Source organism: Schistocerca piceifrons, chromosome 3, assembly GCF_021461385.2.
Source record: "Schistocerca piceifrons isolate TAMUIC-IGC-003096 chromosome 3, iqSchPice1.1, whole genome shotgun sequence".
Classification (NCBI taxonomy): domain Eukaryota; kingdom Metazoa; phylum Arthropoda; class Insecta; order Orthoptera; family Acrididae; genus Schistocerca; species Schistocerca piceifrons.
The window spans coordinates 701,520,764-701,536,520 of record NC_060140.1 but is presented as its reverse complement, the minus strand read 5'-3'; the positions used below and the strand labels follow the sequence as shown (position 1 = coordinate 701,536,520).

General features: G+C 35.0%; 1 protein-coding gene across 2 annotated transcripts in view; it reads right to left on the bottom strand.

Moving 5' to 3' along the window:
• Window positions 1-10,412: 10,412 nt before the first annotated feature.
• The window catches only part of LOC124790003, a 141,572-nt gene continuing 136,227 nt past the window's right edge, over window positions 10,413-15,757 (bottom strand). For both annotated transcript variants that reach the window (XM_047257544.1, XM_047257546.1), the window contains one exon: window positions 10,413-10,612. In XM_047257544.1, the coding sequence (XP_047113500.1) occupies window positions 10,559-10,612 (54 nt within the window). In that variant the 3' untranslated portion in view covers window positions 10,413-10,558. The remainder of the gene's footprint in view (window positions 10,613-15,757) is intronic.

Sequence of the window (15,757 nt, the reverse complement as noted above, 5' to 3'; positions counted from 1 at the left end):
AAACACACTCCAAGGGACAGGTAGAGGTTTTTTAGAGTAGCTGAGGGTGCCACAGGGGAATGTGTTACAGAACAAACTTATACATACACTTTAAAAGTCGTTAACCAAAATGTACAGTCTCTACCAAACAAACTTGATGAAATAAATGTACTTCTTAGGAATGAGTGGAAGGAGGTATCAGTTTTATGTTTTTGTGAGCACTGGCTAGAGAAGGACCATTTACAGTATTCAAACAAACCGGTTTCACTCTGGCAAACTACTTTTGCAGATCAATATCAAAGCTTGGAGGAAGCTGCATTTATGTAAAAGAAAACATAGACTATAAGATAATAGACTGTGTACATCACTTAGGAAGCGAAAAACACTTTGAAGCCTCAGCTATTGAAATAACTTCAGAAGAAACTTTAATAATGTGTGTTTACAGATCACCCAACAGCAATGTAAACATTTTCTTTAAAAAACTAGACCTTGCACTAGGGAAACTTAAAAATACTTGCAAAACTATAGTTCTGTGTGGCGATTTTAATATTGACCTCTTAACACACAGCCACCAAAGAGAAAAATTCCTTAATATTATTCAAGAATATAACCTGTGCACTAAAATAAACTCCCCTACACACGTAACGAAAACTAGTGCTACACTTATTGATCAGATCTTTGTAAACACTGACATGCACACCTCAGAAAACTTTAATACCGGCTACAGTGACCACAATGCACAGCTACTTGCCGTATGCGGAAGTGTTGATTTGTCTAGCAATGGAAGTGCTATCTACAAGAGAAAATTCAGCATGCGAAATATTGAGCACTTCAAACATATGCTAAGTACCCACTCGTGGAATAAGATCTACAACAGTTACAACACAGATGAAAAGCTGGATAATTTCATGGAAATTTACAGACATTGTTTCGAAATTGCATTTCCAAAAAAGAAAATAATTTGTAAAGGCCCCAGCAAACCCAAAACTTGGATTACATCAGGGATCAAAGTATCATGTAGAAGAAAAAGGGAACTTTTTGCACTATCAAAAAGAGATAGCAGCCCTGAATTTGCTCATCACTTCAAAAAATACAAGTTAACTCTGAGTCGTGTAATAAGGGAAGCAAAATTAAGGGAAAATGACAAACTTATTATGGAATCATCAAACAAAGCTAAGACAATGTGGAATACGGTACAGAGACTTACTGGAAAGGTGGAAACACACAAAAATATTGTATTGTCAAAGGCGGGCAGCAAGATCACTGATCCAAAATTAATTGCTAACCACTTCAATTCTTACTACACCAATATTGCTCGTGAGTTAGCGAAGAAACAAATGGGAAAAACATCAAACAAAATATTACAGGAAATTTCTGGAAATAGTGTAACAAATACATCCATGTTCCTCCGTCCAATAAGTAGGGAAGAACTGTTAAACAGTATAAAGTCATTAAAAAATAAATATTCAGCCGGAGTCGACGATGTGCCAGACTATATTATAAAGGTATCAGCTGAACAGATACTCGCACCACTGCTAAATATATGCAATTCTTCACTATCAAGTGGTATTTTCCCACAACAGTTAAAAACTGCAAAAGTTGTACCCTTTTACAAAAAGGGCGATCGGCAGCAGATGGTCAACTATAGGCCTGTGTCACTCCTATCAGGTTTTTCAAAAATCATTGAAAAACTAGTTCTGCTACAGCTAATTGATTTCTTTAACAAAAAATATGATTTCAGGATGTCAGCATGGCTTCAGGCCTCAGTGCAGTACTGAAACAGCCACTTTTAGCCTCATAAATCGTATTTTAAATTCAGTGGATAGTCACAAAAATGTTTCGGGGATTTTCCTGGATTTAACAAAAGCATTTCATCTAATAGACCATGAAATTCTCCTAAGAAAGTTAGAGTGGTATGGTGTAAGAGGCCTGCCACACGAGTGGCTGAACTCCTACCTAGAAAATCGCTCTCAGATAGCAGAGGTAAAACACATGGGAAAAAACGAACTCCAAGCTTATCAATCGAAACCTTCCACATTAACCCATGGTGTACCACAAGGCTCAATTTTAGGTCCCTTTCTCTTCCCAATTTTCATAAACGACTTCCCCCTACACGTTCAACACTCCAAACCAGTGCTATTTGCAGATGACACAAGCATATTAATTGAAGGTGAAAATGAAATGGCTCTAAGTTTAAATGCTAAAGTCAGAAGTGAAAATGTCTCAGAGTGGTTTATGAGGAATAAATTACTGATAAACCCTCAAAAAACAATCGTCTTACACTTCCATACACAACAAAATAAAAACCCATTAAAACCAAACATGTCAATGGAAAACCAAAGAATTAACAGTGTCACTGAAGCAAAATTTCTTGGCATCTACTTAAAAGACAATCTTAAATGGAATTCCCACATCACTTCATTAAATTCTAAACTATCCAAAATGACTTATGCGATGAGGATTATATGGAACAACACAAGTACTGAAACAGTTAGAGCAGTGTAGTACGCTTGCATACACTCCCTATTAAGATATGGCATCATATTCTGGGGAAATTCTCCTCATTGCATAACCACATTCCGGAAACAAAAAAAGATTGTGAGGGTAATGAAAAATGCCAACAGCCGAAAATCATGCAAACCATTCTTTAAAGAACTGGGGATTCTACCCCTACCATGTATCTATATACTAGAAGTTGTAATGTTCCTAAAAAAAAGCATGCTAAAAAATGGAAATGTATTTATTCAAAATAAATCTGTACATGAACACCATACAAGGGCAAATAGTGACATACACAGACATCATTGTTATACCACACTGTGCAAGAAAGGTGTATATCACTCAGGTTCACATTTGTTTAATAAGCTGCCAAGTAACCTAAAGGCCATAAACAAAATCCATGGCTTTAAAAAATCTGTAACATCATATCTCTTGAAAAACTGTTTTTACTCAGTAACACAGTAGCTTGAAAAATAAGTTGGTTGTAACAATATAAAAATGTAACAATTTATAAATGTAATGTATACACCAATGTAACAGTATATTAATGTAATATCATTTTGTCCAACATCTAAGGTATGGTATATGTACCACAAAGATTCAGGACGTAAATAAATAAATAAAGGCCTCCATGGAAATGGCCATCAGCACCTTGCATAGGGAATGAGCCACACTCTGCCACCCCCTTCCCCCCAAGTGGTGAGGGGTGTAGTAACCCACATATTTTCCACATCCAAGATCTGGGTGTGCAGTTGTGAGGTGTGCCACAGAAGCCAGCTGACACTAGAACTGTTGAAAGCTGTCACTCGAGGATGCTCATACAAGCTCTTCAATGTGCACTCTACCAGCCAGCCAATAGTATGTAGAGTTGGGCTCAGCCAGCCTCACCTGCAATTACATGTTGGCATTCTGACTAGCGTTATCAAACTAATACGTATCCACTCTGTCACAAATGTCTTCTCGTAACTTGCTATTTCTAGGTGTAATAAAGTGTTGTGTCTGTCATTGTCTGTGTGTTCTTGTGAGCAGAATATACTGTAGTTGGTTTATTCTTTTTATTTGGTTTATTAAAGTCCTTATGAATATTTAGATTATCAATTTGTTTCTTTCTTTAGGTGGTTAAAGTTTCAATTTGTTGTTGAACATTGGCACAAATGGAATAGTACTTGAGTTGTGTGGAAATGTATCCCCAAATCTATGGTAATTTCTTTCCAATGTTTTCTCTGCATTCTACAAAATGTAATTTTGCTGATTAGAATGTAATCCTTTCGTACAAGTCTCATTGTTTACCAACATAAATATTATAGTTGTTAAAAAGCAGTCATGAAAATGACATTTGACTTTGAAATCCAAAGTACACCTAGTTTATGGTAACAGAAAATAAATTAAGGTTTACATTTGGTACTTATAAACATTCTCCAGAACTATGCTACATCACTGGTCTCCATTGAAAATCTCTAATTCAAGACCTCCCAGTTAGCACACTGGATTCACATTCAGGAGGATGATGGTACAAGTTAGGTTTTCCATGATTTCCTTAAATTGCTATAGGCAAATGTAAGAATTGAAAGGGTGTGGTCGACTTCCTTCCTATTCCTTGGCACAATCTGACCTTGTGCTCTGTCTCCAATGACCTTGGTGTTGACGGGACAATAAACCCAATTTTCCTTCATCCCTTCTGACACCTCTCACTTCAGTTCACTTCAAATTCAGCAGTACCACCAATCAAAAATTTCATAAATTGATTTACTTTTCGTAATTTATTAACCAGTCTCTTCTAAATGTCATGTGTTATGCGTGTTTCCACAATCTTAGTACCAAATGTTTTCTCAGTCAGATTGCAAAGTTATGTCATTTACATTGGCAATAGATAATCCAACAGTGACTAGTGCTTTACATTTGAAACTTTTTGGTTATTTACTGGTGAGTTGTGTGTTTGTTTCATTTCCATCCAATAGCCCATTTGGACATTCCCTGGCAAAAATGACTATTTTATTTCCCATTGTTGCTTGAATAATTGTCTTCACAATATGTCAAATATTTTTCATATGTTTTTTTTCTGTAATATTTTTCTGTGTACCTGTTTTTGCCACATTTGAAACACTGTGATACAGACTTTTCCTGCTGACTCTCTCTGACAAAGTGTTTATTTACTTCTGAGCTAAAAGCATTGTGCTACATATTTGATGGTTCCTTCTCATTTACTCCATCTTCTTCGAGATGTAAACTTTCAAATAATGAGTTGAGATTTTTGTTACATGCTGCTACATTACCCCATACAGTACAGAAGTGGAGAAGTCCAGGCACTAACATTGTGAGAATTTGTGACATAATCCACCCCTCTTTCACAGCTTCTCCTTCTAGTGCTAAATTAACCACATCTTCTCAAATTGCAGGCAGTTTTCAATAGCTAGGTTACTAGTATCATATTCATTTCTGAAGAAATTTCTTTTCAAACTTTCAATTGTTAATTCTGATTTCTAGTCATGTTCTTCTAATTTTTGAAGCATTTGACTTGTTGACTAGCAATTTGATATTTTTCTGGCATGTTGTTGCTGACTTTCAAACCTATAAAAGAACTGTGCCTCATGGTGTTTCTCAATCCAAGATATAACCTGCTGTTCTGTTTCTTCTCCTATCAGTTTAATTTCCTCGTCAATTGCTACTAAATACCAGGGTGGTTTGAAAAGTTCTCGGAATCACCAAGAGAGGTCAGCACTAGCACAACAAGTTGTTCACATGATATTCACTGGACTGTTGCCTGTAAACACATGCCACTTCAATGCTCGTGGAAGAGAGTTGCGGTGGTGATGTGCCTCTGTTGTTGTTCTCGCATACTGATTTATAAAGATGGAAAAAATTGAGATACGAGCAGTGATTAAGTACTTCGTAAAGAAATGTATGAAAGCAAAGGACATTCATGTCAATTTCCAGAATACACTGGAGGACTCTGCTCCTTCATATACAACTGTTGCCAAGTGGACAACTGAATTTAAATTTGGTCAAGGAGCTTAGCTGATGATCCCCACAGTGGTTGGTCAAGATGTATCACTACTCTAGAAATCATTGCAAAAATGCACAAAATTGTCATGGAGGACCACCAATTGAAAATGCATGAAACTGATCACGCTTGGCAGATGTCATTTGAAATGGTATATTACATTTTAACTGAAAATTAGAAATGAAACAATTATCTGCAAGATGAGTGCCACAACTCTTGATGCTGGATCAAAAATGCATGAGAATGGACATATTGGAAGAATCTTTGGCCCATTTTAGGAAAAACAAATAAGATTTTTTGCACCAGTTTGTGGCCACAGATGAAACTTGGGTGCATTATTATAACTTGGGGGCAAAACGACAGTCAGAGCAGTGGAAACATGCTGATTTTCCACCACCAAAGAAAACAAAGACAATTCCTTAAGTGGGAAAGGTCACATCATCAGTGTTCTGGGATGCAAAGGGGATTCTGTTTGTAGATTATCTCCCCACTGGGTGAACAGTTACTGGAGAATACTATGCTAACCTCATGGACAAATTGCAACAAAAGATATGTGAAAAAAGGCCAGTTTTAGCAAGGAAGAAAGTCATCTCCCATTAAGACAATGCACGCCCACACACGTTTGGTCACCATGGAAAAATTACATGAACTAAAATATGAATTGTTGCCACATCTGCCTCACTCACCTGCTATGGATCCGGTCAGACTTCCATCTCTTCCCAAAACTGAAAATTTTTCTTGGTGGACAAAGATTCACTTCAAATGAAGAATTGATAGCCAGAATTGACAACTATTTTTCAGGCCTGAGGAAACTCATCTATGAGATGGGATCAAGCACTGGAGCCTCATTGGACCAAATGCATTAATTTACAAGGAGACTAGATTCCGTTCCGAGAAATTTTCAAACCACCCTTGTACAACTTTTGTCCCTTTTACATTATTGACTTTCTTGCCTCCACTTGCTTATTTGAGACATGTGAGTCTACTGCAGCATCCCCGGTGATTGATTCATTTATTGGGTCTTGTCTGCTTTGAGTGGTCATTTTTGTTTACACACCAGCGCCAGAGATGGCCAAACTCCTTTTCTTTAAGGAACTCTTGCTTATGAGATAGTTTATCTTATTGAACTAGTTCAATAAACAAGTTCAAATGAACTATATAGTTCAATTGTATAGTTAAAATCCAAAAACACAAGAGCACCAATAAATAACAGCATCCTTAAACTAAAAAATCAAAAACAAAATTTTATTTCCTACAAAAACTGAATGGCCTTTAGGAACAGAACAAACCCAGTGTGCATAATAATAAGAACTTGTTTTGTACATGCAGTCTTTTCATTAGAATGGGCTGTGCACTTTCAGCTTTAACTCTGGCCTATAGTTAGGAACCTGGGCAGTGGGGACCACTAAAGGATAAATTATTCTCATTGTCATCAAGAGCATTTATATGCATTTTCTTATCTTATAGAGTCTTGAAAGAGAAAAAATTCATTCTCATTTAATACTTACAAAAATTATTCTTAATAAGAGAAAGACATGTATAGATTCTGGGTAGTTAAGGTACAAAAAAACCTTAAAAGTATAATATTAGATGTAAATGAGGGTTGAGGGAAGGGAGTATTGGAGCTAAGTAAACTAGTGGAATGGTTTCAGTCCTCTGAATTTATTCACACAGTTCAGAACTAATGGAATGGTTCTGGTCTTCCAATCAGATACTGTTTGCACAGCTCACAGGTAGGAGTTCAGAACTATGAACACTGGAAGTGTCATGTACTCAGTCAAGGGCATCCAGATGGAGGGGTAGGTCGGGCTGTGTACCCCCTTGCTCTGAGGGGAAGGAGGAAAGTATATAGAACTCAGTTTTTCTTCCAAGAAAATGATTTAAAAGTTGATATTATGTAGGTTTTTAGCAGGGTTGGAATTGTATGTTTTTATGGCTACTTGGAAGTCACTATTCATCTTCAAAAATATTAAAAATACTCCATACTTCCAGATCTAGTCCCCCCCCCCACCCCCCCCCCCCCCCCTAGAAACTATTGAATGGGTGTCCTTGTACTCACTATCATTCAGTTTGGCATTTGAATGGTGAAACTAAGGTTATGAGTGTGAGGATGTCAGATACAGTGCAGCTACAGTTATAAATAAGGAACAAGATGGTATACACTCGCACACACACACATATCCATCCACACATATACAGACACAAGCAGACATGTCTGTTTGCAGACAGAATATGTCTGCTTGTGTCTGTATGTGTGTGGATGGATATGTGTGTGTGAGTGTATACCCGTCCTTTTCCCCCCCTAAGGTAAGTCTTTCCGCTCCCAGGATTGGAATGACTCCTTACCCTCTCCTTTAAAACCCACATCCTTTTGTATTTCCCTCTCCTTCCCTCTTTCCTGACGAAGCATCCGTTGGTTGCAAAAGCTAGAATTTTGTGTGTATATTTGTGTTTGTTTGTGTGTCTATTGACGTGCCAGCACTTTCGCTTGGTAAGTCACATCATCTTTGTTTTTAGATATATTTTTCCCACGTGGAATGTTTCCCTCTATTATACTCAGAACAACATGGTATGGTAGACTTACACTTTATTGAGGCAACATACACTTGGATAACAGACACGTAACTGTTCACCATGGATGCTAAGAATGTCTCTGGTCAAGTCAGAGATATTCCACTCCCTGCATGTCAGCAATGTATATTATATATTGTAGTGGATGTCCCCACAAGGGATTATCCTTTTTTATGAAAAAATTGAAAAGTAATAACAAGCAATATAAAGTTCATTAATAAGCAAAGCAGAATTCATAATGGAAGATTTTTTCAATAGTCATGTGGTAAATTTTTTACACTCAAACTGAAAGAACAGGAAAAGCTTCATCCAGACATTTCAGATCACATACTTTTATTTGCTAGAGAAAATGTATACTTGCAAATACTTCAGACATTTCCTAGAACCCATTAAATACCGTTTAACACTTTCCTGCTTCTTCATTTGTATTTTGTTTTCCTATAAAGGGCCACATAACAATGAAAATTAATTTTCTGGTCAACTAATTCTGACTTTTCAACTGTTGAAATAATTTTCAATAGAATGTGTTTATTTATTTACTTTGTTATTTATCCATTACATAGGCTTTTGCTCTGTAACTCTACAAAACATAAATTCTGTTTTGCTGGCAGATTTTTGTCTCTCTTTTAGGAGAACACTAGTAGGAAAAATATTAGGAACTCGTTAACTTTTTAGTGCATCACAAAAACAAAGCAAGTAACACAATAAAGGTTAAGAAGACATGAATGTGCAAAGATCCTTTCAATAATAGGAGTGAACTCAGCCAGAATATGTTAACTCCAGATATTAGCAGACATCATCATAGCCCCTCATTTCTTCAAATGTTCAGCATGCAGCATACTCAGAACTTCAGAACCCCACACTTAACACATTCATTAAATCATGGACAACTCAGACCCACTAGCATCATGGTTCACTGCTAATTTACATGCAAGCATGAGAGGCACAGTCACTTAGAGTAGCTGATTTTCACCAGAAAGTCACTCATGTAAAAGCGGTTTAATGTTAAGTCTACTTTAAATCACCAAGAGAGGTAACTGAAACTTACATGATGAGCCTCTAACAAAAGTTCCCTTTGTGACTTAATAGAATCCATTGATGACAGAATGTACTATCTGTGAGGTTAAAGCATGTAATGACTTTTCCAACAGTAGCTTGACTGACGATTAACAAACTAAATCCATGAATTTGGTGATATTTAAAGGAGTACATTGTCATACATCATATTCACATACCTCATGCTTGGACATGAAACAATTGATTCATCAAAGAGTAATTACTACAACAGCATTAAATTACAATAATGATAATAATAATAATAATAGTAATAATAACAATAACACTAACAATAGTGATAATAATACATAGAATGTATGTGTAAACACCTTACACAACACATAACAAGAATACATACAAAAATAATTAATCTCAACAAGCTATGAGCTCATTGTTGTAAGTAGCTGTTTTGGAATGGTTGCTGGTTAGCACTGTGTGTGAAGGCATATATTTGCATGGGAATGTTTTTAACTCATTATTTGTGTAATGTGTTCTGGTATTCCAATTGAAACAGTAAATAATAAAGATCATAGAGCTCTACAACAATTCCTTTCAAAAATTAATAAATGAACAAGAAGAAATGGCTGTGTATTCAAATCACTGCAATAAATAATAAAGATGAGAGAGCTCTGCAACAGTTTCTTTCAAAAATTAATACATGAACAAGGATATTTGGATTTCTCATCATTGAACTAGATAGGTACTGAGCAAATAACAGGAAGTTCCAGAACAGTTCAATGAAGAGACAAGCTAAGTAACTCACACTTCGTTCCTTTCTTTTTCTTTTTTCCTCTTTTTTTTTTAAGTACAATACAATAAATTCCCTTGCCTTTGTTAGTTGTCTTACACATAACAAACCAATAGTTGTGACTGATGTCTGTTCAACAATTTCAATCATTGATTTTAATGAACCACCAAACATAAGTGAGGCTAGAATAATATCCCTACAGATACATTTGATGCCTTTTACTGTGTAACAGAAGGCTACCAGCCAACTCTGAGTAAAAAGGAAAAAGAAATAATATTAATTTAGAGTGTTATGGAAAGCCATTAATTTGTGTTGTTGTGACTATCAAAATTTGTTATATTTTGTATTGTTAAATGATGAAATATATCCTATCAAGTCCTTTTTTAGTAGAAACATACTTGCAACACCAAAAACCATAGGGTAATAGCTAACAATTAAGGATGTCATTTGGAAAACAAATAATTTAAAAGATAAATAATATATGGAAACAGTGTATTTATTCAGCATATTTTATATATTCTGAAGTACAATAGAAATATGCAAATAAATATTCTGGAACATAAAAAAGTTAGAAACATTGCTAGTGATTTAAAATCTAGTTTCACCATTATTACATATCTGAAATATGTAAACAAGCCATCACATGACACCTGACATGTGGTGTGTACATAATTTGTTATATCTTGACCATACAGATATTGTTGTCAGCCCAAGTTATTCAGGAGCTGATTTACTGAATCCAGCGTAGAAATAGGTATCTGAAAGACAGGAATATAATGTTTTAATACAAATATGGGGTGACAGTCATTAGCAGCAGATTTGGAAATGCTGATTTATACTTTATGAAACATTGTGTTTTCTTCATATACTTAAGTGTCATGCCTGTACAAAAACCACTGATTTGCCAAGCAGAAAATGTCTACATATGACTGACATGACACAGTTAATTTATATAGCATTATAAATAATAGCTAATATTAGTCACATTCTGTGTGTGGTCGTATTAGGTTGGTATACGTTCGATTTTTGTATGTAAAAATTATGTTTGCATATAAGTTGTTACTACAATTACCAGTCAATATTTTCCAATAAGAGTATTTGAGATTCATTCTTGTAAGCTGCTTTAGAGAATGCACAACCAATAAGAAGTGCTCTCAGATTCTTTCCAAATGCCTGTAAATCTTAATATTCTGTAGAGATAGTCAGTTTCAACCATTTATTGCATAGTGTGGAACATTATTTAGCACTGTTCTCAACTCATAGAGAGCTCATAGGAAGATGGTTGGTATATTTTGCCGTGAGCAGCACTTAAAAACAATGCCATTGATTCTGACAGACATCAGTTCCATGAATGTATACTGACATGAAGGTAAAAACATATGAAGTGCCATGCAGAAACCACTGGAGGATTTGCAATTTATGACTCCATTGGTCATTTCATTGTTTGTGGCAGTGTAAACCCTTATGGTACAACATAAGGGTAGGAAGTAATTTCATTTCAGAACAATGAATGGAGACATTCAGAGTGCTAAATACATTTTATTTGCTTAACAACATAATGAAAATACCATTTACTGGGGGATGTGAGGAACTGAAGACATGATTGTTGAGCTGCTGATCACATACAACATATACTGATAGTTAATCTTGGTATTTAGTACTTATATATACGAATTTAATTAGTTGGAACAGTCTGTAAGATACTCCATGAAGTGAAGAAGAAGTAGAAGAAGATGAAGAAGTTTTTCATTAGTTCTGTGCCTCTTAATGTAAACGCAGTAGACTTACTTGGTTTCATTAATAAATTAAATGATATCCATTGAAAATCATATCTGTAATTTTCATTTCGTCATGCAAGTCTTCATCCAAAGTCGATTGCTCCATTTTAATAGACAAGAGAATATGCCTGGTGTCACGTGTTTCAGTATGGGCACACAGAGCCTTCTCTTCTTCAGAGAGTGTGTGTCACTGTTCTTAATTTGCCTTGCCGATGAAGAACTCAGTTTTCAGTTTGTTTAGTGCCTTTCACAGTGGAAAAGGCTGGAGACATTTGCAGTAAATCTTCCTTTAGTGGAGTGCTGGTTCACTGACCACAAGCTTTCCCTTTCTGAAACTGTTTGGTGGTTATCTTAAAGGACTAAAGTGTGAGTAGAATCTGGATCTAGATTGCTGGAGATCATACAAAAGCAGCTTTAGATCTGACTCTTCTTGATTTCTGCCCTGTAAAAGCTTTTCTTCTTGTATTACACTGTGATGACAAATAGATGCTACAAGTGATATATTAAGTAACAAATGGTTGGGATAAGCTTAGAGACAGTAAGAAATAAGACACACCACTTAATTAAACACAACATTAATTGCACAGATGTACAAGTTGGTATTCAACCACTGAAATGGTATAAGAGTGGTTTAGGCAATATTATGTGTTAAGCTGTATTTGTGAAGTACTTGTGTTGCTTCCATGCTAATCCTCCACTTTTATAGTATTTTGTGGGACTAACTTCCTTGATTAGTGGTATTTGTTATACCTCTGCAAGCAACAACTGATACTGTAAGGTCATTATTGACAACTGAGAAATGAATAGTCAAAGAATCTATATTAAGTTGATTTTATAATTAATGTTTTCTATTATGGATTTATGGTTATATTTACATCTGCCCAGGAAGCTATTTGTTTCCTGTGACGAACAAAGGAATAAAAAAAATTTGAATTGCTAATCACAGTGTAGAGGTCTCTGCACACTCCTACAGGCATCAGTATGGTACAGTGTACTGATATCTCTCCCCCTCACCAAATAAGGCCTCTTCTGTACCTCCACCACCCATCCTAGCTGAGATCACTATTTTGTGTGATCATGTGTGTGAGTACGTATTTTCTTCATCTGATGAAAGACTGTCCAATAGCTGAATAATATCCAACAGTCTACTTTTAAATGAACTTGCCTGCCACTGAACATCTTCTCTATATGGTGATTAACACCCAGTCCTAATTCATATTGTTGCTTTTTATTATACAAACATTAAATCAACTAGTCAAATAGCTGAGTCTGATAGTGTAAGATTTAATCTTTTGCTAGTCAAGTAAAGAGTGCCAAATACCAATATTTTGCTCTCAGATTACGTATGTGATTCATTAGGAGATGGACTCATATGAGAGTGGCATACTGCAAAGAAGGATGATAATGAATGCTCCTACACTGCTATATGCATATATTTGGTTGAAAAGAATAGCATTCAAACTAAAAGAAGTATGGTGACTTGTACAATACTGCTAGCTGTGTAAGGAGATAGATAAAACATTCTAAACATAAAGATACTGACTTTGGAGATTAAACTATTATTTTTCATCCATGCATAGCTAGCCCAACTAAGAATAAAGAAGGAATGGGTAAAATAATTAAGGTAAAAAGGATTATTTCTGAGCCAGTATAAGAAATTGTATTTAGCAATGAAAGGCAAATATAGAAAAGACAAGATTGTTGGTAATCTTGAATATGGAAGTCTTCTTCTGTGTGAGATGCATTCTGCAAGGAAATGAACTTGCAATTACAATTGGTAAATACTTGTGCTTCTTAGAGCCTGCATTTGACTTGCTACATTACAGTGTTCAACTGTGTCAAGGATCATATCCAACAGGAAAACAGTGAATTCTAATTAACAAAGAACATCATTAATGAGATAAAATGTAGTTTCCTTAGAAGACTATTTTTTTTTAATTTCTCAAAATTTGAAGAAGTCGTGACATTTTATGTAAATTAATCATAGGTCCCATTTCCAGAAATAGAATTTTGGATTACAATAGCGAAAAATAAGGATAAGTCTATATTTGCAAATATATTCCATTTCAATTTGTATTTGAGATAAAATATAAGCTCTTAGTGAAATCAAATACAGGAGTGGCATATTCAAGACGAAAGCTGAGAAATTATTTCATGACAAGGATTTACAATTTAATCACAGATTTCTATTCATCCTCTTCAAATCATCAAAAAATATTCTCATTCATTCATTTATTTATTCAGATATCCTTCTGTGATATTGTGAAACCTCTTCATGCTTTGGTTTTGAGTTTTGCTGTTTGATGTCTAATTTGCTATATGTGGTTTCCTTATTTTTTTCTTTAATTCGGAAAGATCATATTCTTGGTAACGTGAAATTTTTTATATGTTTTTGTCTGTTTGTTTCAGATACCACAATTATCATACCAAAACCTGTGACTGACATTTCTACATCTGTATGCCTTTGTTGTTTTTGGAGCCCCAGTTGTGGTATCTCAGTGGTTAAAATGGTTCACTCTTATTCAGTAGTATTGAGAATCAAATGTGTATTAAGTATTTTTGTCAAATATTTTCCTTAGTTAACAAGGTAACTGTCTGTGACTTGAAGGCTAATTTGGTAATTACAGTGCTTTGTTGGGTATTTTCCTGTTGGAGGTAGTCTGCATTTGCCTTTCTCTAGCTTCCAGTCAGACATTGCAGGACCTACAATTTAACGTGGACTCTAAATCATGGTACAACTCTACTTTTTTACATAAGCATTTACAGAGCTGAAAGAAGTGATAAGTGAGTGGCAAAATACTGGTACTCACTTAGGACTGAACATGTGAACCTGAGACCTTTGGACTAATAGTTTAACATTTGATCACGCAGTCTCCAAAGTATGCATGGTCCCTTAAAATATAGCATGATTGACTTCCTTCACTCTTCCTATAAGCACAACTATGGTAGTGATATTAATGTTGATCAGATCTTATATCCTAACATTACTTCCTTCAGATATAGGCTAGTTTAATTTATTTGCTGTATTTCCATTTAATTTTCAGTCTGACAAATTTTGACTTAATGCTATTCATTTTGATCGATGAATCAACTGATGGTAAGACTAGAGAAATATTTAAAAGTGTATGCAACTGCCATAAAGGTAACAAGTGAAGCAGACATTATTAGATATCAGTATATGAGCTGCACCAACACAGAAGCTACAATTGTATTTCCTACATGCCTCCAGATATTTTAGGTCACAAAGTATGTGCAAAACTGCATTGGTTGACAAAAAGAGGGAAAGGAACAAAATTGAGGATTTTGTTCAATAAACTGGGAGAAGGATAGAAGAGATGAAAAAGTAAAGACGTACTGTCTAATCAGTCCAAATGTCAAAACTTTCCAACGATATTTCTGAGCAAATTCAAGAATCTAAAAACTGATGTCAAATGGAAGCGTATGAGCTTACAAATTTTTATATGATCGCTTGTTATGCCAGAATCACTGAATTATTACAATAAGTAAATTATCAGTTTCAGCAATTTATTGCAATATTCAGATATGATACTGAATCCACTAATAGCTTTATTATGATATATAAAATTTCAAGTTATGCACTCGAAATATCATGAAATAGTATGAAATATGTCAATGAATTATACGTAATATGTGAATGATTGAGAATGTAATGATGTTTTGTTAAGTATCTAATTTTTAAAAGGGAATTTCAACATGAGATAACACGATGAACTGAAAATTTGTTGAAATGTACAGTCCTATTTTTCTGTTGTAGAATATGACATAATATTATCCCCAAAAGGGCTTAACGGAATCCTCATTCATTTCTACACTGTAGAAATTCTGTACCATTTTTCTTTTTGGTGTTTATCATGACACCATTCCACAAAATATGATTTCTTTACTGATATCCTGTGTAACATTATCCATCATTAATAGCTTGTTATTGAGACAAAAGAGAAAATTTTATTTGGCCTGGCAAGAAACATAACAGTTCCAATTACAACAATGACTCCAAGATCCCTCTATGAGAGACAAGTGTATATTATAACTGTGCTACATATAAGCTTCACTTCTGGTGCTGTCAGTGCCAGAAGATTCTGAGTCTATATCTGCTCCTAGCTA